General features: G+C 39.5%; 1 protein-coding gene across 2 annotated transcripts in view; it reads right to left on the minus strand.

The window, feature by feature from the left end:
- The window catches only part of NECTIN3 (nectin cell adhesion molecule 3), a 119,489-nt gene that overhangs the window by 55,168 nt on the left and 37,768 nt on the right, over positions 1–26,553 (minus strand). For both annotated transcript variants that reach the window (XM_073306147.1, XM_073306137.1), the window contains exons 3-5: positions 22,268–22,564; positions 18,197–18,314; positions 8,546–8,697 (exon numbers count right to left, since the gene is read on the minus strand). In XM_073306147.1, the coding sequence (XP_073162248.1) occupies positions 8,546–8,697; positions 18,197–18,314; positions 22,268–22,564 (567 nt within the window). The remainder of the gene's footprint in view (positions 1–8,545; positions 8,698–18,196; positions 18,315–22,267; positions 22,565–26,553) is intronic.

Raw genomic sequence — 26,553 nt, forward strand, 5'->3', positions numbered from 1 at the left:
TGCAACTTGATATTTGATAATCACTGTTTTAGAAAAATAGTCTACAGAAACCAGTTGAAGAAAGTCACTGAAAATAGTTTTTTGCAATATGTAATAAATAGTACATTTCCAGAATGTCAATTGATTTAACTCTTGTTATTAAGCAAATTTTAATTTTTTTCCCCCTACATTCCCTGTCTCCTTCATAATGGCATACATTCTGAGTTTTATCTTGCTCTCTCAAGAGTATGCACTGAACCATCACTTATAAAATCTGCTACTGGGGTTGTACGAGACCTTTTTTCTTTTGATTTTCGAAGTCAACTGGCGATGTACATGCTTCTATATGTAAGCAGCGCCTGGAGTCATAAGACTGCCTAATATCTGCAAGTGGTTTAAAATGAAGTGACTTCATGATCTCTTAAATTGAAAAATCAAATATACTAAGTATAATTTCTTAAATGCTGTATGAATTAGTAGCTTATCACCAGCTGCAAGCTTAATTCATCCAAGAGTTTTTAAAACTGAAAAATTTTGACTCATGACTTCAGTTTACATTTTAGAGAGATTAAAAAACCTGCTTAGACAATAGATACCCAAGTATCAAGCTATCTTTAACTCATTCTTAACACTGTTTGTTACTAATGAGGCAACTAAACACCAATAGTGAAACTAATGAGACTGGTTAAAGTAGCATTTAAGCTGCTCAGCCTGAAATGGTAGTAACTGAACAAAACTAGAAGTAAGATAGAAGAAAATTCAGTGCCTCTGACAAATGCAATGTTTACAGGCTCTTGTTGAGCAATCTTTTTCAATTTTTTAAAAACAGGTAACACTAACAATTGTGTAGAATTGGTTATAAAATTCTTATACTACATTGAGTAATTTATCTTTTCAATGCACACAATACTTACTGCAATTGATTTCTTCATCTGCATTTCATGTATTGTGTCACGTTATGATTTACTTGTGTTGCCAAGTTCTGTTCAATGTATTTACTGCTAGTTTTGTAAAAAAATCTTTTGAAAGCAACAAACTGTGGCCTATAGTGATTTGTTAACACATCTATATATAAAATTAAGTGAATTTAGGATAAGAAAAGAGAGAAGATGCACTAAAGTAATGAAGGGAATTCAGATTATGATTTTAGTGATCCAGAAGTTCAACCTGAAGTGAAAAAAAAAAGCTTTGTTTCATCCTATAAAGGGAAAAGGATGAACAACCCCAATTTACCAGGATCATCATCCTTAGATTTAAGGGCAGAGACTGAAATCAATTTCCCCCCCAGCCCCCAAATCAAGGCTGACAACTATTTGTTATATTAAAGAAATAAAGGTTAGATTCATATCTACAACACTTCAGATGGCATCAGAACCAGGCAATGGTGGCAAATTCAAGATTTAAGAAATAAAAGCTAGTGCTATAATCCTTCCTTAGTTCTCCTCACCAGAGAGAACTGTTTTCTGAAGTTTCATCCTTTTAATTCTTCCATTTGTGTTCAGAAGTAAGCAATGCTTGCTTCCTGGAAAGCATTTTCCAATTGCCATCAAGTAAAACCAGTGTCAACTGCAGATTTTTTGCTTAAATTGATTTATACAGTGTTAAGCGTTCTAAAAAAATTTCTTATCTGAAAACCTGAACTAGTGAGATTAATTTGAATATGTAATACTGTCGACAAGTTTGTGTTATATTCTACAACCAGACCGTCTAAAAGGATTGCAAGAAGTAGCGATCTTAAAATGTCAATTAGAATAGGATTATTGCCTCAGTTTTCATTTATGTATGTTCAAGTCTCTAGAAAATATAATCCAGAACACTTATTTTGGAGACCTGATAATTCATACTCTTAACAAGCAACAGCTATTAATGCTTCTCTAGTATTTTCTAAAATTGAACTCTGTCTTTAAATGTCCCTTTAAATTTAACTTTTTTTTTAAATAAAGGTACAGTCTTCTTTCCCCCCTGCCCCTTCCTTCCCCAACTACCAAATGTCAAGGCCAGAGTTTCTCCACTGTTGCTGCTATAACAGCTCAAGGCCAAAACTTCCAGAAGCAAGTAGCACTATTGTTTTTTTGTTAGTGAACTTCAGACATCTCATTTCCAGGAAAGTATCTCATACCCAACCCAGTGAAACAGTGTTTCATATTGGGCACCTGAAAATTGACACACACAAATTAGTCCATTTTGACAAAATTTGGCTTAAGACAGCGGCTCTCAACCTTTCCAGACTACTGTACTCCTTTCAAAAGGTCTGATTTGTCTTGCATACCCCAAGTTTCACCTAATTTCAAAACTAACTGCTTACAAAAAATCAGACATAAAATTGCAAAATGCCATAGCACACTATTTATTACTGAGTAATTGCTTGCTTTTTCATTTTTAAAATATTATAAAAGAAATCAGTTGGAATATAAATATTGTACTTGCATTTCAGTGTATAGTATACAGAGCAGCATAAACAAGTCATTGTCTGTATGAAATTTTAGTCTGTACTGACTTTGCTAGGTGTGCTTTATGTAGTCTGTTATAAAACTAGGCAAATATCCAGATGAGTTAATGCATCCCCTGAAAGACCTCTATGTACCCCTGGTTGAGAACTGCTGGCTTAAGAGCTTCTTTAACTTTTATTTCCACTTCATCACATGCTAACTAAGGAAGTAATACAGTTAATTTTATATAAAGCTAATGATCTGCCTCAACCCACTGACTTGTGCTTCTCCTACTTTACAGTCTAGTACCCCAAATAAGCACCTTTCAACTGAATGCTTATAATGGAGTATTAGTTTCTGTTCAATATGTAATTTGTCTTTCAAGAATGAGAAATTTCTGCCCTGATAATTTTCTGTTAGCAGCTTCTCTCCTCATTTAAAATAGATAATGCCTCTCACCTGTAGAATTCTGAAATGATCCAAAAGTTGTTGCTTTAGACTCCAGGATTAAGCTGCACCCTTCAACTCAAGCCACTAGAAGATTTCTTCCAGAGCTGTAGGAACACTCCAACAACCAATTAACAGCAATCAGATGGTAACCTTAAGGTAATTAAGGTTGTCTCTCCAGAAAAAATTCCATTTCTTATTAGACTATCAGGGTGGGCTGAATAAGGAGACAAGCTGCTAACAGAAAGAAGATCATGTAACACTCGTTTCTCATTCTGCTGCATAGCTTCTCTCCTCATAACAAAACAAAAGGTAGTAAGCAGTGATTCAAAGAAATGGGGTGGTGGGCGAGAAGCAAATTTTGAAATGATGATGGACTAGGAAGAAGCACGCTTCCCTCCTACCCACGATATAAAGCAAAAGCTTTATATAGTTTAAGGAATTATCCAGGAACTAACCCAATTGCATCTTCCTACCAAAGGATGCTTCCAATGTAGTTAGCAACTCCGCATTAGAGACTCCGAGGGATATACTTTCTCTGACGTCTAGTTTCTTAGGATCCTATGCTCTGATGGTCGGCCAAGTCTGTTCTGAATTTTCCTGTGCAGCTTGGACTATGACCCAAGGCACTGGAAATCCTTGGGTCAAATCCCTTTGCTAGCACCTGAAATCTCTTATCCTATGTTTGAAGCTTTAGAGTTGCTGCCTTGTGAAGGGGATGCTTACTTCTGTACTTTTGCAACCCATAGCCTCTCAAATTTGCATGACTTACCTCCATGAGTAGGCTGAGAGGGGTTCCATGACCCTGAGAAAGCCTTGCTGCGGAAGAGCTGTGACGTCAGACAGGAGTCAAGACTCCCACCCAGCTTGTCCAACTCAAATCACCACACCCTCCCATTAAAAGGGTTGGTGGCTTACAGCAGCAGGACATAGCTTGCCCTCTGATCTTCCAGAAAAGTCAGACCTCTTAGACTTTGCTCCAGGCTTGCAGAGCTATTCCTAATAGTTGTGGTGGGAGCAGAAGGAACTTGCTAGATAGTTGCTGTACTGGAAAAACCAGAAAACTACACCCTTACTACTATAAGTATCTCTAATCTGAGGGGGGGCGGGGGGGGGGGGGGGGGAGAAGAGAGAGAGACACCGGTGCTAGAAGTTGACAAAAATCAAAAGTGTAAACCAAGTGGATGGGACAAGATGAGTTCCAGCACAAGCTGCATAATTTCTGGTGGCCTGAGTCTAAAGGCAGGTTTCAGTTCTGGACCCTCCAGCAACAGTGGACTGCCTCTGAATTCCAGCTCAAAGGCATTGTTCATTTGTGTGAAGGAGAAGCTGTGCAGCACTAGACATTGTTTCTGCTATGAGCTCTTTACTGTATCTAACCGCAAAAGCAAAAACAAAAAAATGACCCCCTCCCCTCCCCACACACACATTATGGCATTTTAGTGCTAGGTATGTGATCAGGTAAAATTCCTCATCAACTTTAAGCTCATTTTCAAATCCTTTTTATCCTCCTCCATTAGGAAACTGCACAGAAACAGATTAACTTGATGTTCAATTTGGTTTTTACTTTTCTTGTTTATTTATTAAGTTTATTTTTGAATGAAATTCTTAGTTTACAGAAGTTGACAAACAGGACTTAATCGTTCTATTGACAATTGTATCTACCTCAATTTATCTTAGAATGTATATTTGCAATCATATAAATTAGCACCCGAGCAATTTCTTTTAGCTCAACAACCTTGCAAATTTCAGTTTAGATATTACTACTTTTTTTTTTTTTTTTTTTGGACAAGCGACTAAGGTGTCCTTTTCCTTAGCTCACCATCATTATGACTGTTTACCTACAGATTAATGACTGGCTGGCAAGTTTTTCTGACCATTCTTCCAGACTGGTATGCACTGTTGAAATTTTAAAAGTTTTTTTGATAATCAGTTGGAAGCTTTGGACAGGCATATTAAGATAATTGAAATAGCTTAAGATATAAATAGTTAATACTAACTTTTAGTGGAAAAAAGTCTAAGAACCCTTGTTATCTTTGAAATTGAAAAAGGGGAGCAAAGTAATTTTATAATTGCAGTTATTTCACTTTACAAAGACTGCAGCCACATTATGCTCAATGTGTGTTAACAATAGATGCAATCTGTTTGTTAAAAACCATAGTAACTAGTTTTTCAAGATCAACTATATTTAAACGTTCAAATTCTATGTATTATAATCTGTAACAGCAAATAAAATTGCTTTTTAAAATTTACAAAAAAAATTATGAAACAGTACGTATCAATAAGTTTTCCCCTCTTTACAACAGCCCAATTTTAATGGATACTTTTCGTGGTTTCATGTTCACATTTGAAAGAGTCAGAAAACCTATTGTAAGATTTGCTCTTGAGCCTTCTGTAATATGTTTACAAAAGCCAGTAAGTGGAGAGACTGAAAGGGTAACCCTGAAAGGGTAAGATTTTCCATTCTTAAAACAGACACATCAAGCCATGCTTTCAGGTTGGAATTAATTTGTTTTCATGTTGTATTTCTGAATACATTTGTTCCTTCTGGATTTAGCTACTCTTCCCATATATAGACCAAGATACTGTCAATAGTCTATTATAAAAAGTTTTGGGTTTTCTTTGTTTTTTAAATGTTTACTATACTACTGAAGTAACTAATTTCCTAGACCAAGTGGTTCACATGTGGCTTTTTCCCCATAATATCCAGTATTAACTGGTGAAATGTGAGCACAAAAGACAACACTAGACTTAAGTTTAGGACAGCTTAACTGGCCAAGAGGTACTGCTGAACTGCTTTTATTTCAAATATCATTGCACATATCTCGTCATAGTTGAGTTTTGTGTAATTAAATGCTGTGATCATAGACTGATTCACACTTAATGGGGATCATCAAGCAGTTGAAGATTTTGCAACAACTTTGTTTTAGTGTACTGTTTTAAAAAGTTCAAGTTTCATCTTTCCTGCAATGCTGCTAACAGGACAAAAATTTGTATTCATAGAGGAGAGATGTGTAGTGTAAATGAGCTGTTTGTTTTATTGATCAAATGCAAAGATTCACCTGAATAGAAAATCATTTCAATTTTTCAAGAGTTTTCATCTTCAGTAACCTAAAGTGCTATAGGTAATTTTTAAATGTTTTTATGCCATTAAAAGTAGGTTAACAGAAAAGCTTAATAAAAAGTTACTGCAAAAATCATGATCAGAAAGCATCAGTAACTCTAAAATATCAATGCTTTTAATTAAGTGAAAATATTTTCCTTTATATACCTTGTATGTCTAGTTCCAGCTGATTTCTTCTACAAATAGTTAACACGCAACTGAACAGGTTCAAGGATTACTGTTCCCATTCATATATGTTAGGTGTTCTTGTCATCACTGCTGCAGGACTAAAATAGTTCTGAACTACTATTTTAACAAATAACCATCTCTGTTTAAAATGATTTGATTTAAAATACCCAGGAAGCTTTAAAAACCTTAAATAGGTTTTGTAGAGTTTCTCCAAAGCTTCTTAGGGCAGGTAATCATTACCCACCGGATCGGTGGGTAGTGATCTATCAGGGATCAATTTACCGTGTCTCGTCTAGACGCGATAAATCAATCCCCAAACGCGCTGTGCTCCCCTTCGACTCCAGAGGGGATGGGGGAGCGGCATCAGTCGACTCGCCGCCATCCTCACGGCCAGGTAAGTCGACCTATGATACGCCGACTTCAGCTATGCTATTCGCGTAGACCAGAGCTTAGTCAACCTTTACAATTAAGCATTAGCTTTCTTCAGTAACATAAGAGTTCAAAGAACAGGAGTACTTGTGGCACCTTAGAGACTAACCAATTTATTTGAGCAAAAGCTTTTGTGAGCTACTGCTCACTTCATGCATCCGATGAAGTGAGCTGTAGCTCACAAAAGCTTTTGCTCAAATAAATTGGTTAGTCTCTAAGGTGCCACAAGTACTCCTGTTCTTTTTGCAGATACAGACTAACATGGCTGCTACTCTGATAACAATTCAACTAAGACAAAAAAAGCAGAGAATCACAGAACAATTTACAGGTGATTTAACCTCATGAAGATACTGATACTTAGGACAAATTTATTTTTAGGTCACAGAATTGTATATACATACTTATGAACTTCTTCAAGTGTTATTTTCATAGGTTTTTTTTTTTAAACGCGGCAATATTTTGTATAATGTTCATACAATTTTAGTTAAAAATATTGAAATTCCACCTCTGACAGCATTGTTTGAATTCTCCCCAAACCAAGTGAAGGTGTACCGAGTTCAATATTGCTCACCTTTCCCTCCCATTCGATTACAGTCAACCAGCTCTGAGATATACCAGCATGTGCCACACTGCTATGAATTAGTGAAGCCTACTCAAGTAAGTAATTGGTATACAGAGGGTGTGACTTCAAAAGTTTTATCTGTAGATTGTTTGGTGCCATCTTGCTCAATTGCATTCTCCGTTCACAGCATTTAAGAAAGATCATTTTTCTGCCCCAATAGCCAAAGAGGCACTTACTTTACTTCTCACTCTCAGTGGTCTACAGGCTGAATCAGTAGTTTTCCCTAGCTACAATGCCACCAGGATAGTAGCTACTGAGGTACGAATGGATTCAGACCTTACCATGAAGACTGGCCCTCGAGACCGTAGAAAGAATATAATGAATTTATAGTTAATGTTCTGAATGCTGCTACCACCCGTTAATTTTATCAATAGATGCAAATGTTTCAATTAAGTAATTCCATTTAGTTTACCCCCATCGTCATGGTAATATAATAATGTTAGGTCTCAGCTCCACTATTGAGACTACTACATATGATCTTCAATAAGACACGGTACCCTTTCAATATGCTGCTATACTCAAAGGAACATGTACTATGATAATGTGGCACTTCTGTCTGCTCCTGAGATTCTTTACCTTAGCCAGCACTGTAGTAAGTGCTTTCCTGATTTAAATACTAACTGAAAGTCCGCCAACAGCTGTGTCAATACCCCACCCACAAGAGAGCACCACACAGACAGGAAGGGGCAGGAGGAGCAATGTGCTCTCACCACTTCTGCCCCCTGTAATTAGCTTTATGCTTGCTCTGTAGGAGTGTATGAGCAGTGAGAAGTGTCACTGTTATTCTGACTAGCTCACCGGAGGATAAAGGAATAAAACCAGACTCCCTCAGGAAACTGTTTTAAGTTGGGTTTTATAACATTTCTTCCCCTCACCCCCAACACTTCAATTTTATTTAATTCCTTACCAGCTAAAATCTCTTCCATTTGTCAACTGATCTCAAATTAGGTAGCATGGATGTTGTCAATAATGCTGTTTTCATCAGAGGGAGGGAAACACTTGCTCTTAGGCGGTGGCAGAGGTTACTTCCTTATCTTTATTACCATCACTTAGGGCTGGTATATAGTCTCAGACACTACTGTGGTCCTTTTAAGTACTACGATTTATAGACAGCATATGTGACAGAACAATGACATTACCCAACTAGTACTGATACTATTTCAAGGGGCTAATATTTATTTCCATTTGTCCTTCCCAGTTTTATATTTCCTTTAATCAAAGACTGAGTTTTAGGTAACCTGATATATAACATGGCTAAAAAACACCATGTTCAACTAGACACCTAGTCCAATTTCTGACACAGTATTTTAACAAAGCATTTAGGAAGGGAAGGGAGAAACAACTCACCTAATATGTAGATTGTCTTTTGATCACTTCTTTGTCCAAGGGAATTGGTCACCTTACAGACATAAGTCCCAGTATAATTGTAAGTCAATGGACTGTTGAAATGCAGAGTATTATTTGAAGATATTAAACCTTCAGGCCATTGTCCATCCAACCTGAATTAGACAATATTTGGAGGCAGTTTAAGCATGCTCAGAAATTACACAATAAAATTAAATGCAAAATGTATTATCTAAAAAGGTTCCAACTATAATTATTTTATGTTTACAATAGCTTGCTCTGTGGAATGCAATTTCGTTATATTTATTAAAGCCCTTTCAGTTAAAAACCAATGTCAATGTCAAGTCAATTTGTTTATTTTGAGTCTTTTACTCCTGGGAGAATTCTGCCCCACTGCACTTGCGCAGAATTTAAGTCCCCCGTAGATTTCTTTGTTTCCCTGCAGAAAAATGACTTTCTGATGGGGGAAGCAAAGGGAAGCCCTAAGAGCGGTCATGCGACCCTCCCCAGCAGTATGTATCGGGTGCCCAGGGCAGGCAGCAGAGAGGTAAATCACTGTGGGGCACAGGGCAGGACTGGGGAAGACCCAGCTGGTGGCTCCTACCCTGCGCCAGGCTCAGCTGCTAGTCCCGGCTGGGCTAAGGAGGACGGGACTTCCTCTTCCCCTGCATGGTATCTGGGGTCATGTCAGATCCACCCCCAGATTTCTGCCCCCTGCTGTGGGAAGTTCTGCCAATTCCCTCCTCTCCCACTACCGCCCCCCGTACTTCTTGTACCCATCGCTCCTCAGCTGCAGAGGGAGGGATCGCTGTACAAGGAGCTACTCCCCCATCCACCCAACCCCCATGCATCCAGACCCCCTTATTATCCAGAACCCTCCCAACCCTCCCAGAACTAGCCCAACTCCCCCTGCACCTGGACCACCCCAACAACCCACCCACACCCAGATCCCACCCTATGAAGCCCCAACCAGCTGCACCTGGATCCCTATCCTACTGAGCCCCACACCCCCAGCATCTGAAATCACACACTGAGGCCCCCCTCCCCCCCCCCACCCCCCCACCCCCCCACACACACACTGAGCCCCAACCACCTTCACCTGGACCCTCCTGCAGAGTTCCATTAACATTGCACCCAGAACCTTCCAACAAGCCCTGTGCATCCAGATCCCCCCGCACCCAGATCCCCACCTAAGCCTCCAGCACCCAGATAGCCCCACACAGAATCCTCTCAACCCACACCAGGATCCCCCCACACTAATCCCCTCCACACTTGGATCCTGCCTGCCCACACCTGGTGCACCTGGCACATAGGGGCAGGGCCCTGGGGTGTTTCTGGGGCACACTATGTCACAGTTGGGTGAAGCCTCACCGCTGAGTCCATGCCCGGGGGGAAGATGGTGTTGCGGTGGAGTAGCACAGTGATCTTCCATCAGCCAGTGGCCTGTGCTCCCCATGCCATGCTGGAGCCTCCACATTTATTTGACAAATAAAATTTGAATAATTTTAAAATAAATATTGTGTGCAGAATTTCTTGGCGCAGAATGCCCTGAAAAGTAGTCTTTTGTGCTCTTCTGCAGGTTTATAGGCTGTAAACAAATCATCTTCCCTCTTTTGAGGTAAGGATTGATGGACACATTTTTCAAAGACTATTACAAGAATGAGCAATCTTAAAACAGACCAACTTAATCACCAGTTTAGCTCCAAATCATGTCAGTGGAATTAAGTTAAGGAATGATGTGGCCTGAAACTAAAGCAAAGTTCTGTCAAATTTTTAATAAAAAAAAGACTTCTTACTAGTAACAATATGGTTTTACTGACAATAGAACAACTTAACTAATTCAGTCCTTCAAATTGCCATTACTAGAAGTCTGAGAAGCAAAGTCAGGAGAATACATTTGGGCTTAATAAGACCTGAATTTATGTCTCATGATTTATCTGAAAGTTTTGACTAGGGAGCAATATTTTAAGAAAAACTTTGTAGAAACAAAGTTACAAAGCCCAAAGGACCACCTACAGCTCCTTATCTTGTTAGTACAGGCAAGACTGATGCAAGTGGAAATGCCTATCTTCCGCACTGATATCTGTAGAGGAAGAGATAGGGACTACTATCAAGGGCCTACAACTCAAATGTGTGGAGGAGGAAGAGCTGAGTATATTTGCAGCATTCAATGTAGTGCTTAACACTAATTCATTTGTATCTTGAACAGCCTGTATCATTTCACATAGGTATTGCTCTGCCAACTGTTTTTTGTTAATGTGCTGAGAAATTTTCATTTAGGGGCACCTTTAAATGGTCCTTCACCGCTAATTAAGGAATCAGACTGTTTCAGGGCATAGAGGAGTTACAACTAACCAAAAAAGGAGGACAGGAGAGGAGACATTACTTACCTTGTACCGTAACTGGAGTTCTTCAAAAGGTGCCCCCCTCCCCTCCATGCATGCTCCACATCAGGATATGCACACACCCTTGCTCTCTTGATAAGAGTTTTCAGTCAGCAGTGTATGGATCCACATGTGAACCCTAAATACCCTTGTGCCTTGACTCAAGAATATATCAAGAGAGGGGCACACCCAATGCTAGTGCAGTTTCTTCTCAACCACTAATATTTCAAGAAAGGCTCTGAGGCAGAGGGGAAGGACGGTGGGTTGTGGCACACCCTTAGGGACATATGTCTGGAAGAACTCCAGTTACTATACAAGGTAAAGACGGATGAGAGATTACCTGAGTAGCGTCCCTATGGGTGCACCATGTCAGCAGACTCCCATCATGGAGCAGGGTGACGAGGAAGTGGATTCAGTATGGATCACAGTACATCAAAGCCCATGTCGGTTCTGGAGGCAGGCATGAAGGAGTGTAATGCTGGTAAAACATGGGTGACAAAGACCAGGTGGCTGCCCTGCAAATGTCTGAAATGGGTGTATATTTGAAAGGGTCTAGATTGCTCATTCCACCAGGACTCAGTAACTCTCAGGGGAGGAGGGTGGATTAACAAAGAAACTTCGTACCATGAGAGGATGCAACCTACAACACATTTGGACAGACTGAGTCCATATCAGATGTCCCCTTTCATTCTTTCTGCAACAGAGATGAAAAGTCTAGGGAAAACCCAAAAGGGCCTACTGCTGTCAAGGTAAAAGCCAAGAGCTCTTTTAACACCAAGTGTATGGTGGCTCACTTCTTCTCTATAACAGTGAAGCTTGGGGTAAATGCCGGCAGGTTAATCTCTTCTGAATTGCATGTTAAGCAGGAGACTTAGGAAGTAAGTCACCTCATCTTGGTAAAGCACTGTATTTGGTGGGTCTGCCATCAAGGTTCCAAGCTCTTACGCTTCTGGCTGAAGTAATGGTTACGAGGAACAAGATCTTAAGGGTCAAATGAAGGAGGGAACTCCCCATAGGTTCGAATGGAAGTTTCCTCGAAGCGCTGAGAACTCAAGTGAGGTCTCATGCTGGTGTTAGTTCCTGCATAGGAGAGAAGAGGTTGAATAGATTCTTGATACATTTTGCAGTGCAGAACCTTTGTATGGCAAGGTGGTCCTTGCATACCACAAAGCAAAGGAATTGCTTGTGTGAGGGATGAATGGTGATATGGAAACAAGAATCCTGAAGGTTGAAGGAATAAAGACTCCCAGAGAGGGAATTATTGTTCCTAGGGCCATATTCTGAACTATCAGGAGCGGATAGAAGTATTTTAAGTCCTGAGGTCCAGAATTGGTCTCCTCCCCCAACCCCTCATTTTTCTTCTGGACAAGAAAATACCAAGAAGAAAATTCTATCCTGATAAAACAGGATCCTCTCTCTGATGGGACAGGTTCAATTTCCCCCGGAGCCAGGAGGAATTTTTTCCTCTTGTGAGAAGGGTCCTTAGCGAGGAATGGGGTGGTAAGGAGCTGGCCTGGATGGAGAAACCTGTGAAAATTGCTTCTAGGATCCATCTGTCCAAAGTGATGAGCTCCCAGGAAGACAGATAATAGGAGAGAGAATCCCCATAAGGGTACGAGGGGAATAAGTGAAATATAAGTTCTACAGCAAGAAGTAGTTTACCACGGTCAACCAACGGGTTGAAACATACATTTTGAAGATGTCACTGGCTGGGAGGTTGCTGCAGGGGAAGCCATTTTCTTAGGGAATCTGGGTTTCTTCTATGTGTGTGTGCGCGCGGGAGGGTGTTCAGCCATTCTCATGGGCTGGTAGTGGACTGGGCAAAATTGTTGAGCTGTCTGTAACCTGCTGCATTTTCTTTATTCGCAGGTATATAGATGCCTAGAGAACTTAGTGTCACACAGTAGTTCTTCAGAGAATGGAACGACCCATCCAGGTTGTCACTCAACAACTTGAGGGCCCTCAAAATGAAGGTCCTCTATGAGTATTTTGTACCTCCCGGGGAGGCCTGAAGACTACACCCAGGAAGCTTGGCTGCCATAACCATAGAACATTAGATGCAACTGACAATTGCACAAAGCCTGGAGAGATGCCTTGGCAACTGTTTGACCCTCTGTAATGAGAGCCTGAAATTGTTCTCTCTGCTCCTGAGGCACATATTCAATAAGATGAAAATTTTTAATAAACTGAAGTCACATTTAGGTCTGGGCTACACTGGGGGGGTGGGGGGGAAGGTGTTCGAACTAAGATATGCAACTTCAGCTACGCTATTTGTGTAGTTCGACTTACCTGGCCATCCTTACGGTGCCGAGTCAACCCTATTGACTCCGCTTACTCCTCCTGCCAAGGTGGTGTATAGGCATCGATTCGGGGATCGATTCTGTCACATTTCGTCTAGACACGATAGATTGATCACTACCCACCGATTCAGTGGGTAGTGAAGACGTACCCTTAGCCATCAGGGCTTGATAACAGGCCACTCTGAACTACCAGGAGGCCAAGTAGCAGCTCTTACGACCCAGCAGATCCAATCATTTTAGCTCCTTGTCCGATGGCATTGAACAGGACTAATGCTGTCTGTTCCATTCGTTAGCAGCCTTGACCACCAGAGAGCTAAGAGAATAAATACTGAGCCTCTGGGGGGGATGTAATAATTTTTGTAGACCCATCTATATGGAAGTACAACCTATATGAGAGTTCACCACACTCCATTTGCCACGGAACAGAATAAGCAAAGCTTCACAGATAGGCAAGACAATCTTGCCCTGAGGTGAATGTAGGTTATCCAACAAGGAGTTTCAGGAAATCCAAATCTCCTTTACCAAGACTTGCGAGGTGTCTGCTATCCTTTTCATGGATTCTTGAAAGGCCTTAAAGTCACTAGGACAGGATGCTAAGGTATGCATGGCCCTCATCTGATGAGGAGGATTTGCAGGGAGGTGACGTTTCTTCCTCTTCCACTGGTTCCTGCTGTAGAGGATGGGTCTGTGGGGCACAACCTAGATGTACTCGCTGATGTTCCTGAAGCGAATTCTTGAGATAGTACCCTATGTAACAAGGGTTGACATAAGAAGCCCATGGTTCCAGCAAGCGCACTGTGATGAGGCATAAAGGAATAATGCAAGATCCCAACGTTTTCCTTGCTATGGTAACTGGTGTATTTCTTGCTATGAGCTCCTTCTTCAAATGTCAGTTTCTAGGGAGAAGGGCTGGAAGGTGGAGGAATCTCATACAGACACCTGAGTCAGAGGATGTTATCCAAATGGGAAGGAAAATGGTGTAGGTACTGATGGTCAGACTGGTACGGGGCCCAGAAGGAGACCTGCACATGCATAAATATTGGGGTTAGAAAGAAGCTGGTGAGGCAGTTCCACAAAATCTTGTAACAGTACCATTTGAGGTCTCTCTCAAAGAGCCTGCATGGGGAAGGTGTCGGTACCAGAGGGTGAGTCACCATCAAAGAAAAGGAAGGAGGGTAAGAAAGCTCAGAGAAATGAGTTGGTACCAGTGAGGAATGCCTCTCAGTACCTCTCAATAATGGTGATTCGGGCTCTTTGAGGATTCGGACGTCTTTGTGAGATAGGAGCCTGGACAGTAGCAGGACGTCTGGATGTGTTTTCTCAGGAGTAAGCATATGGGCTGGTGCCGGATGCAGCACCAGAATAGGTATGGCACAGTTTGCACTTCTGGCTATGGAAGACTGTACCAATAAGGACTTTGGCTTCATTTTGACATTCGGAGGCAGAGTCAGATGCCAGTGTCAGAAGCTCTCTAAACTGACTTCTAGGTATGCTACTGTAGTCACAGTACTGAAGGAAAGGGAGCCTCAGCAATATGTGTGTTTGGAGAGGAGGTTTCTTGGGACCCAGATCGAGGTGGTGACTTTCCCTTTTTCGTCCGATTCTGGAGAATAGGGTCTTTTCTTGGAAAGTCTGGGGTCTTTGGTCACTGCCGAAGCAGAGCTGGTCAATGGAATCAGTCTATTTGGGGGTGACTCACCACATGGATCTCAAAGTACTGCATAAATAGGAATGTGCGATTTTTCCTACTTCAATTGTTTAGATCGGTTTTTAAATCTTAAACAGACTTTACATTTAGAGGGAATGCAGATTTCTCCCAAGCAGCAGAGAGGGAAGTTCATCACTGCAAGAGAAGGACTTGTGGCACATATGGAAAGGTCTGAAGTCCAGGGTCTTCGGCATATCCCACATGTGGGGCTGGGGAGAGGGGAGGGGGAGAATGGGGACCCAGAGGAAAGAAGGGGTGAACCCTCTCAAAGCATGAACTTGTGCTAAAAAAAACACTAAGAAAAAACTAAAATGAAAAAGGCATAAGAAAGCAAAGGATAGCCAGCTGCATAGTTCAACTACTGGACACAGACTGCTCTGTTGCAAGCCACAGGTAGTTTATTGGGGTATGAGTGTGGCGCAGGCAGTGTACTGATATAGAGCACCCACAGGGACACTACTCGAAGAAGAGTGAAAGAGAGAGAGCGCGAGTGTGTGATTTCCATGAGTAAAGTGTCAACACAGTCTGCCATGCAATGCCACATGCTGCAACTACTTTTCATGAATGATATCCCAAAAATTCAACATGTACAGTGAATGAACATCCTCAGACATTCTTCCACTTGAGATCTTTTTGACTATAGGCCAGTGACTGCTAGCAACTGTAGAAATATTTTATTTCTGCAGCTTAATAGCTATCCTGCTTGCCAATCTCAGTCTTCCCACTATAGGAGTCAAATGGCTAAACATGCACCAATCTGTATTTGTTTATTTTAAGTTATTTCTGATTGTACATGGACTTGTGTCATTTCATTGCAACACCACCACACACTGCCGCAATACACACTCATTTGTCTTCATCTCCCCAGCCAAACAAGGATTCATTTACTTTGTTGTGTACAGATATGTCCACCTACTTCCAGGTTATTAAGATTGCTCAGAATGTTATTACTATTACTGAGAATATAACATATCTCCTTCACCTTAACATTCAGTGGACAAAATGCAAAAATACACTATTCTGCACCAGTTCAATTCTGTATTTCTTCAATAGCATTACTTAGAATTTAAACTAGATTTGAAATCAACTTCAACTGAATTTTTTTTCCTGGGACAAAGAGGCAGATGAGATTCTGCCTTTGCCTTCCCCAAATGCCACTACTTTGTTAATTTTTCAGAAGCAAGTACAAGTAAATACCCCTCACATAACCAAGCTCTCTACCCTTGCATAATAGTGGTCTGACCCTCTGCATTGTAGCCCAGTGTTCTGCCAATAAATTTCTACCTCAACTTTTTAAAGTCAGCATTCTTTTAATGATTAAGTTTCTGCCAAAGAGTTAATTTCAAGAAATTGTAGATGAGCTTGTATACAAATTTCTTGTAATAAAGTTCTCTGCTTTTACAAAAAATGTCACACTTGTCTATACCACATGAGGAATGAAATTAAATCTGGGAATTGGTTTAAGTGTTATGAAAGCCCCTATTACTGAGAAGGTTAAAATATCTTTTAAAACTAGATTAGTTATTTGTCCTTATTACTTTTAACCTGAACCATAACATGTTGGAGAAGAGAAACTGAGCCACCTTGCATGTATCATCAGGAAAAGCAGCTTGTATTGCCTTTGTGATTATGGTTTGATCACTGGTTCAAATGTATATTGTTTCAATGTTGAGCATTTTAGCCAAGCTAAAACTGAATGTAACTGATTTAAATGAAATTTAATTGGGGATTAACTGACAACCACTGTTAGATTTTACTATTTGTATTAGGAGTGGATTTTTTTAATCAACCTGGTTTAAATGTGATCTAATTGAGACTACTTCATTTGATTTGTTTCTTAATTTTTTAATGTAATAGTTGGATAGCATATTTTGTTCTGCGTTTAGGAGGTTCCATTCAAGAAAAACCTTGGTTATATGTTTATTATTATTAACCACGCATTTCAAAATACAATTTTAAAGGGTTTGTCTACACCATGCAGCTTTTAGTGACATTCCTGTGCTGCCAAAAGTCGCACAATGAGTGACTCCTGATGACAAAGCACTGTTCACACTGGCGCTTTTCGTTGGTAAAACTTCTGCTGTTCGGGGTGCATGTCTGTGTTTTAACACTCCTGAATGACACAAGTTTTGCCAATGAAGTTCCAGTGTAGACAAAGACAAAGCTAAAACTATTAGTCTTTTTTCTTTTAACTGATTCAGGAAGCAACTTGAGGATACAAGATGGTACCACAACTGATCTTTAATGATCATGTATCAGTGATTCTCACAGCACTACTACGGTGTATTATATATGCTTAAACACTCACACAAAATAATTTTCTTTGTTTCAGATAGACCGACCAAGTGAAATTACTTTAAGAGGAATAAAGGAAAGTTACACCTTTTTGGGCCATCTATATGCTCCTGGGAGGTGGCTCCCTCCAGGGGAACATACTTAACATGCAAGACTACAGATAGCAGGCAGCAGGACTCACAGTAAAGACATCCAATTCATATGACAATCATGAAATACAGCTTTTATTACACAACAGAAAGACATACAGAGACACCAAATACCAACACAGATTGACTTAAGTTTCGAGTCATGAGGCAAGCCTCTCATGCATCTTATTTGGAAGTAGATACAGTTGGCCTTACTCTTTATTAAGGCATGGTAAATTTGATGATTGAAATGATACTTAAGTGTTTTCCACTCCAATTTTTAATGTAATCAGTTTTATATAATTTTATTCAAATAATATCCAGTCTTTTTACATCTTTGCTTTAAACATGTCCCCAACTCACACGGAGGAGGAAGGCTAGACAACAGGTGCTTGCAATATCTTACACGAAGTCCAAGAAACTCAATATCACAATCACCTGTCAAAGAAGTTATTCCATTTATAAAAATAAATGGATTTATCCTAAAGTATTGGTAACTGTTTAGATTTCAGAGTAACAATAATTCTTTATTTGTACTTTGCCACCCCAGTTGCTACTGTTCCCCTTTCCTTAGGGGCCATCAACTGTATAAGGCCAATGTTTTTCTTTTAAAAGTCCACATGTATGAATCCATGTCTGATGCATCAGTATGGGACATATTTCAATAGCAGTCATTTCTAACCACATATGATGTGCATTAGTCACATACTGGAACCAGACAAGCTAGTAGCAGTGAAAGGGCCTTGTTTCCACTATGTCATTAGCCAGTAACACCCTTCAAAACTCTATTATTAAAATATTAATTTTTCCATTTAAGTTTGATTTTCATGAACACTTACCTGGTCCATGTAAATTCCATGGGCAGTGGATTTGCATCAGCATTACACCGGAGCTGAACATGCTCTCTTCCAATGAACCAGTTTCCATCATACCCAGTTACTGAAACTTCAGGGGCATCTATAAAATATGTGCAATTTCAAAAGCCAGTACTCAAAGTACAATCTTTAAAAGGAGACATGCATTGTTTAGAATGATATATCTATATGTTGTATTTAATTACCAGTATGGCAGTGCTTAATCTCCAATGAATGGTGATAGTACTACCTGGAAAGCTTAGTAAATGACATGTGTCCTTGGGTGGTTGGCATCAGGGGCTTAACATAAAGCAAATCAGTGGGCCTCATAAGTTTTCAGTTTGTTAACTGAAACAAGCCGAGATAACTATAGTCTTTACACCAACAATGCCAATTTTTAGCATAATGCAGTGTTAATTTCAATAGTTAAAATATACCAAATTCTGTTAATTCAAAAAAAATTCATATTACACAGTGGTAAATGATGAATTGCACATACTACCTGAGTAACTTTTGGCTAATGATTTATACTGTAGTAGGTATCTGCACTGTGCCTATGTTAATACTACTTGTCAAACCAACAAGGAACTTTAGTGTATTCTGTGTTTAATTTTGTTTTATTTCTTTTCAAAGGACCCAAAAGACAATAGTGATAATGGCTCCAATCTGAATCCCATCTTCCCAACTTCTTTCAACCCCTCAGTATTAGCAGTCTTGCCCCCAGAATCTCACCCTAACCCAGTTGTAGAAACTGTCTGACAGTTTTAAATATACACTTATTGTAAGCCTTCCACTGGTATGCTTGGGGCAAATTCACAGTATACGGCAACATAATGTAAACATTCAAATATAATTGAAGCACCAGTTGAAAGGGTCTGCTACAGTAAAAAGTTCTATTCCCAGCACACTTAAGTAATTTGAGGTCAGAATTCAGAGTAGGATAGTTGTTCTCAGTCGAGGACAGCAGGCTCAACTACTTCCTCCAAATGCAGGTGGCACAAAGGTTGAAAAGGAGAGCAAGACTTGAAATCTCTCTCTTCAGCCACATTTTTCCACCTCATACATAGTTTAGTGTTATTAATTTATGTTTGAGGCATATTATGGATATTGGTTATTGCTACTGGGCTAGGCCAGAAAGGTTACATTATAGAGACTGGAAATTTCCTGTTATGCCTGTCTCTCTTCAGCTATTGTCATCAATTGTGTTAGGATGCAGCTTCTCTCTCCAGACTGCACACTAATGCAAATGACATGTAGGGAGTAGCAGTTTAAAAACTGGTAGTCTCTCTTAACAGAATTGCCTCAGTATTCAATTAATCTTCATTTTATGTTTACACTTAAAAAAAGTTATGATAATTTCCTTCCTTATTTGTGCATCAGAGCACAGGGCCTGGATGGAGTATTTACAGTTCTCACAACTTGCTTCTTATTCTTATATTTAGGACTACTCCACTAAAACACTCTACTCAGATTCAAGTGTAGAGATTCAGAACTCACTTGAAGACTGTTAGTATACGTTAAAACAAAGCACTAAGCAGAACTGCTTCTCTATTCATGCTCAACACAATTTTATAAGAACACTAAGCAAGTTGTCATGAGTATGAAGTCCAGTAGCTTTTTATAATTTGTTTTGGAAGGTATTAAAGTTTATTCACTTCTAATTAATACTGGGGAAAAGATGTGTAACGTAGTCTAAAGTTCTTTCCAAATTCAATTAGACATTAAAACCAGCCAATCATCCAATACAGACTGTTCTAAAATTATTAAAAGTTCATTGAGTCAATAGAACATACTTGTCTTTCAAAAATGTTCTTTACAATTCTTACACGTTTTTAACAGTGGGTTTACTTGATGGGCTACCGTAAGGTTATGTTCGAGGAGGCTGTGTATTACTTGGAATAGGTCACAATTTTAGTCTTTTAATACCATTTCAAATGTTTCCTGATTCCATGTTAACAATTTTACTACCAATAGCATTCTCAGACCGTAAGTTTATTTATTATGGTATTTCCCAAGATGGCTGAAGGCAAAAATCAATAATTATACTTGTCTCAAGGTCATTCCAGTCCCTAATACACTAAATCGATTACAAGTGGTAACCATAAAAAGCAACAATAGGTTAAAATTTACTGAAAATTCTCTTTTGGTCGTGTGTTTATGTGACCAACTAGTAACTGATGGTAAACATTTATTTTTTTGATACAACAGATTACAGCAAGGGACCGGATGTTCAGTAAGAAGGAGGGAAAGTATCTTTTTGAAATCTTTTCACCACTCAGCTGCTTTTCTGAAGTAGTAATTAAGGTACTCTAACCCATCAATAGATGTAAACTACAAGCTTCTTCTATTCCAAGATCTACATCCTACACTTCCTTTTCCCCATCTCCTGTGCACCCATTAGTGTGTTATAGTTTACGTTTGAAAATGGATGCCTAAAGCTAAATTTTGAATCTGTAGGAACCCATTTTTTCTGGATTTTTGAAAACTCTGGTCATATATTTGATAGCCCAACTTTAGGCATCCATTTTGGGTTATGTGGACTAAAGTTTGTAATAGCACATCAAAATGACAAACAAAGCGTACAATGTAAAGTTTTAAGAAATTCAACTTATTTATGATAAGTTAGAAGTTCCTCTTCAATGGGAAGAAACGGACTGGAATTTATTTCGGGGGCAACTCTTGTCAAAAATCAGCTGGCCACCAGAGCACAGCATTATTACTGGTCAATCTAGGGAGATATGCTAAGGCTATGTCTTCAGTTTGGGGTGTAAAAAGGACTGCACGCCAAGTGCTGAACTTCAATTCCCCTGTGTGGATGCTGTGGGTGTGAACTAAGAGGTTCCTAAATGTAGTCCTGTTTTAAGAACCTCTTAGTTCACACCCACAGTATCCACATGGGGGAGTTGCAGCTCAGCACTTGCTGTTCAATGCGATTCACACTCCCATAATCCAAACTGTAGGGCACTGTAAACAAGCCCTAAATTTGTTAGGGCTTTAATCTGTGACCATCAAGACAAAGTTTTTCAGGTAGCCAGAAGCTCAACAGCAAAGGGCTAGAAAGAGATCTTTTATCGTTTTATCTGTTACTGAACTGAAAATTAAGTAGTACATGTGCCATACTTTTTGCTTGTGATATGCTAACAATAGTAAATATGCAGAATCCAAAACAATCTGGTCATACACAAACTTTTTTGCTGCAAAAAAACAAACACTGCTAACAGATGAAAGCTCTGCATATTTCTACAGCTGAGATAGAAGGTGAAGTTATGAAATTAAAGAATATTCTTACAAGGTAGGCCTTTGGGTCAAATAATGAGGAGGGCTTGGCAATTTATCATCTTCTGTCACTTGTTTCTTTCCAGGACTTCAAGTTTAACAAACCAAAAAAAAAAGAATCTATATTAAAAAAGAAAATAAGACTTCCAAGTGGAAGGATTCTCAAGTTATCCACTCTCTCTAACACTCTCAGTAGTGTAGTGAGTGATCTGGTTAAGCGTAGTTACCCCATAACATTTTTCATCACTGAAGTTCTTTGGGAATATCATGCCTTGTATTATTCCAAGTGTGAAATGGTAACCACCATTTCAGGTATTTTTAAATACTTCAATTCTTGTTATAAGCAAACTCCATTTTCCCATTTAACAAGTCCCTGTAAAGCTGAAGAAGAGGAATTGAATTCTTTCAGCTTAAACATCTGAGTATTAGTCACATTTGTTAAAAAATAAGGGTCCATGAAGAAACATATGAGGAATATAAATGGGAAATTAAATCAAGTTAATTAAAAGTTAAGAGGCAATGCTTCTCAGCAAGTAGGGCAAGTGACTGGGTCTCAGGAGACCTGAGTTCTATTCCCAGCTCGGACAGTGGCCTGCTGCAAGTCCTTGGTCAACTCACTTCACCTCTCCATTGCTCTGTTTCCCCATCCGTGTGATGGGGCAATGACAGTGACCTTCTTTGTACACTGCTTGCACATCTACTGATGGAACGTACTATAAGGCCTAGTTGTAATATGACAGAACAGCTGTAAAAGCAATAGTTAACTTGTTATATACTTACATAATATATCCAATGTGTAAGGATATCTCATCTCCTTTTCCAAAGCTGGATGCCTCACAACACAAGTTATGCGTCTTCCTCTGGCAAATTTGGTGGGTATGAGTTTGTACTGACTGACAACAGTCACAGTTTCATTTGGAAATAAAATAGAACTGGATTCCATTTCTCCAAGACCTCCTTCCCAAGCAACATCTGCAGCAGGTTTTCCAGTGGCTGCTGTACAAATGGCTGCTACGGTCTGATTTTCACCATCTATTAAAGAGTTTGGTCCCTTGGTTAGGCTCACAATGGGTTCAACTATTGAAATAAAAAAAAAGTATAAGTATATTTTCAGTCAAGACAGAAAAAAAAAGTTTCATTAACCTCACTTCATTTCCTGAAATGTATGTACATTTTATCCCCAATAGCTTACAACTAACAACTCATTTTCAAGGCTGATTTGTTAACCAGCAGGTAAAGCTGATGACACAATGGATACTTAAAAGTAATCTGAACAATTGACAGCTCTGACACCCCTGTGCTGCACGTTGCCAGGGTGGACTGATTTTAAATCTAAGTGATAGAAGTCAAATTTTAATCAGCAAGCAGGAAACCTTGTTTTAAATCATTTATTTTAATCTAGTTTCACATCTGTACTTGATTTCTCCCCCCACCCCCCCAAGGTAACGGAGACACTCATTTGTTGGTAACCATTAAAACATGTGAACTGAAACTAAATATAGCCTTTCGACTACATTTGGGGAGATTGGTTTTACTAACCAGGAAGAGAGACTATATTTTACACAATTACTTAAGCAATTCTGTAGCTTAACAGACATTTATTCAGGTTTTTTTTTTTTTTTTTAAAACACACACACTTATAGGAATGTATGATGCACTTATTTACAAGTGCACATCTCCAGTGTCGTCTTAGAACCCAAATCTTCTTTGTTGTGTACCTGAAGTGCTATCATCTAGCTAGTTTCATAGATACGGGAGTGGAGTTTTGTTTGTTTAGGTTTTTTGTTTGTTTTTGGTTAAAGAACAAGCAGTACTAAAGATGCTTGCTCCACAAGCTATTAAACAAATCAGACCACGTTATGTCCTTTAGCCTACTTTCTTTGGTAGTTAACAGTGTGGCTTGCAGCATTATGCTCTGGCCATAAAACATTCTTTTTACTAGTCCGAACTAAGCTCTCCTTTTTTTTAAGCATATCTACTGAGACAATCAACATGCAAAAACCCAACATCAGGAAAGACCTGAGATGCCCAAGAATCAATGGCATCAAGGAAGGCTGAACTCGTATACATTAAGGGAAGCCTACGAAGAAATCAAACTTTTAAGTGCAAGGAAATGTAGTCTACTTATGAATGTTAAGCCTGTTACAAATAAGAGATTGATTTCACTCCCATGCTGCAAGGTATTAATGGAGAATATCCAACTGCCCAACATTTTGTGAACTTAGGTGTCCAGAGCATCTCTACTGCAGTTTATATTTAAAAGAAAATAATTCTTACAGTAGTCGGTTTTAACTTAAAAGTCAAGCTATCACTTCTGTCAGAAACTGCTAGGACTGTCAGTACCAGAGAGCTCGGTCCAATGGATGGGAAAGGGGCCTCTCCCACAGCAGGAACAGCAGTTCATCCTCAGGTGTGGGGATATCTCATTGGCCGGTCCATTCTTTGGGGAGTGAACACTGCAGATACAGCAGGCATCTCTCCTCTGATGTTAGGAAAGTCTTTACATCCTGAGTCCATGGGGTGCCCACTGAGACTCCAAAGGGATTTGGGTCAGCATGCTGGCGAGGCAGCAATGATGGAGCTTCCGGAGCTATGCTTGTAGACTGATGCTCTTAAGTGTCCCAGAACCGAGGTCACCACTGGTACACTACCGACAGTTCCTGCTTCTTCTTTGCTTTACCCCCCAGCCAGGGGGGAGCGGGAGGAAGAAAATCAGCTTTGGTTCTGTTGGATCCAAGTGCTGCATCTTACCTGACCTAGTACAGGTAGGGGAGGGAACTAATCTCTTATAAGCAGTCCACTGTGTGGATCTGCTGTTATGCCCATGAGAGTGTTTCTTACTCTTGTGGTGGGGATTGTCCTTAGGCTTCAGTGCCAACAGCTCCACACAATGGCACTTGCTCAGAGGGCACTACATATTAGTCGAGGCCACTGTACAGGGCAATCTACTTGGCCAGGATCCGAGTGCACCAGGGGCCTCATTACCTCTTCTATAAGGAACTTGCAGAGATGGGGCTCACAGGCTACTCTAGTTCTGGGTAGGAAGGCCTTACAGATGCTGCGCTTCACTGAAATGCGTGCCTCACTCAGACAGTAGAGACGCCATTAATACTCGTCGCTAATGGAAAAGGAATGAGCATGTGACAGTTCTTGAAGCCTGGGATCCTTGGCATAGTCCCTAGGTGACAAGCAATTGTGTCCCTTAACCAGGGAGGATGTTTATGATACTGAACTACACTATGAAAATGACAAAAAATTATTTACACATGTGCACCCACATGTGGAAGAACTATTGCTTTTGGGTCTGAAACAGCACATTGCCAAAAAAAGTGAACACCTTTGATAATACATCTCTCTATTTTCCATATGCTTGCATCTTAACAGCAATACGTTCCATCGTAGACATTCAAGAGGTGAAGAAAAGCTACAAGACAACACAACCATGAATAGAATTGCTCAAAGCAGTAAATCTATACAAAATGTATATGGAATTTATTGTTCACAGAGATCAAATAGAGGCCATATATATCTTTTTTACAAGAGAAAACCATTCCTTTTCAATTTATCACTTGTTTTCTAAAATCCCTTACAATTCTAACAGCTTTTAAGCTTTCTGATCCATTGAATACTACTAGATTGGTGACATTTTTTCTTAAGACTACTAAATAGCTCAAGACAAAACTCAATGATTTGGTAAAATCCAGTTCAAGTGAGGCAACTAACATTTCAAGTAGGCAAAACACTTTTGAGGCAGAGATTTCCTCGAGAAAAGTATCAAGACTGAAGCTAGGAACCATCCTGCTCAAGATGAAGCCTACAGGAAACCTTAGGAAGGAAAGAAAGCATGGGAGAGACTTAAATGCCCAATTCTTGAGAGAGGGGTTTGGGGGGCTTACAGTGCAATGTAACCAACTCACCTAACAAATAATAGCAACAAAGCACAATAAATTAAGGCTTAGACAGTAATAGACTATTCTACAGTCCACACAGACAAGGGGAGGAAGGAACCGATCTCAGTAATACATCAAGACTTGATCAGACATTGCATTCCTGATGAACGGATGGTACCTATTGATAACTCATTTTAACACTTTCCCAGGTTAAGAGCAGCAGCTAAAAAAAATTAGCACTTGAGAGAGTCAAGTGCTTTTCACAGCCTGTCTGGAAACTGAAGCAGGATTCCTGACTTTGGAGAAGAGTCCTTTGTCTGACAACACATGGTAATACTTTAACTCCACCAATATTTATGGACATCTCACTTTACTGGTCAAGTCAAAGGTTTCCAAGTTCACATCCCTCAAAAACCTGCCCATCAGCTACAGGTTAAAGTCAAAATGTAGCATGACCTGTATCAGGTCTAAACTCAACACATGTATTGTTCTTCATGTTACTGTAGTCCCAGAGACTTTCTATCCACACATCATCATCTGCCTCATGGGTATTCTACAATGCACCATCTAAGCCATTATCACTGCCTTATCTGTCCTTACAATGACAGTCTGAAGGGCAAACGTCTTCCTGATTGTCCTTACAACAAACAATTGCTTCGTATCCAACTATTTTTCAAGGTGCCCCATTCCTCACCAACAGAGGTCTTCAGCTGACAAGCAATTCTTTTGTACCTTACTTAACACGGAACTCTTTACTCATTCAACCTTTTAACTTAATTCTTTACTGAAGAAAAAAGCTGAGAAACTAGAAACATGTTACTTCAAATCCAAGCTGTAAAAAAACAGCATCACACAATGAAAACAATAGTCCATATTTCACAGAAGCAGTTCTGAGACTTACTGTGCTAGTAGAGTAACTGGGAGACAAATACCAAAAAAAATTAATTCTAGAGCTATGTTACAGTCATTGCCACAAACATGTCCCTTGTGTATTAAAACTAACATTATTGCTGAAAATATTTAAAGATATATATTATTCACCTATTTTCAGGTATTTCTCCATCATATTAATAGTGGTTTCAGAAAAATATTTTTATTTTGCTTAAGTACAGTGGTCTTTTTTACAAAAAAGTTGTTACACCCAAGAGCAAAGTTACTTACAGAATGGAAACAAAA

Source organism: Lepidochelys kempii, chromosome 1 (assembly GCF_965140265.1).
Source record: "Lepidochelys kempii isolate rLepKem1 chromosome 1, rLepKem1.hap2, whole genome shotgun sequence".
In the NCBI taxonomy this organism is placed as follows: domain Eukaryota; kingdom Metazoa; phylum Chordata; order Testudines; family Cheloniidae; genus Lepidochelys; species Lepidochelys kempii.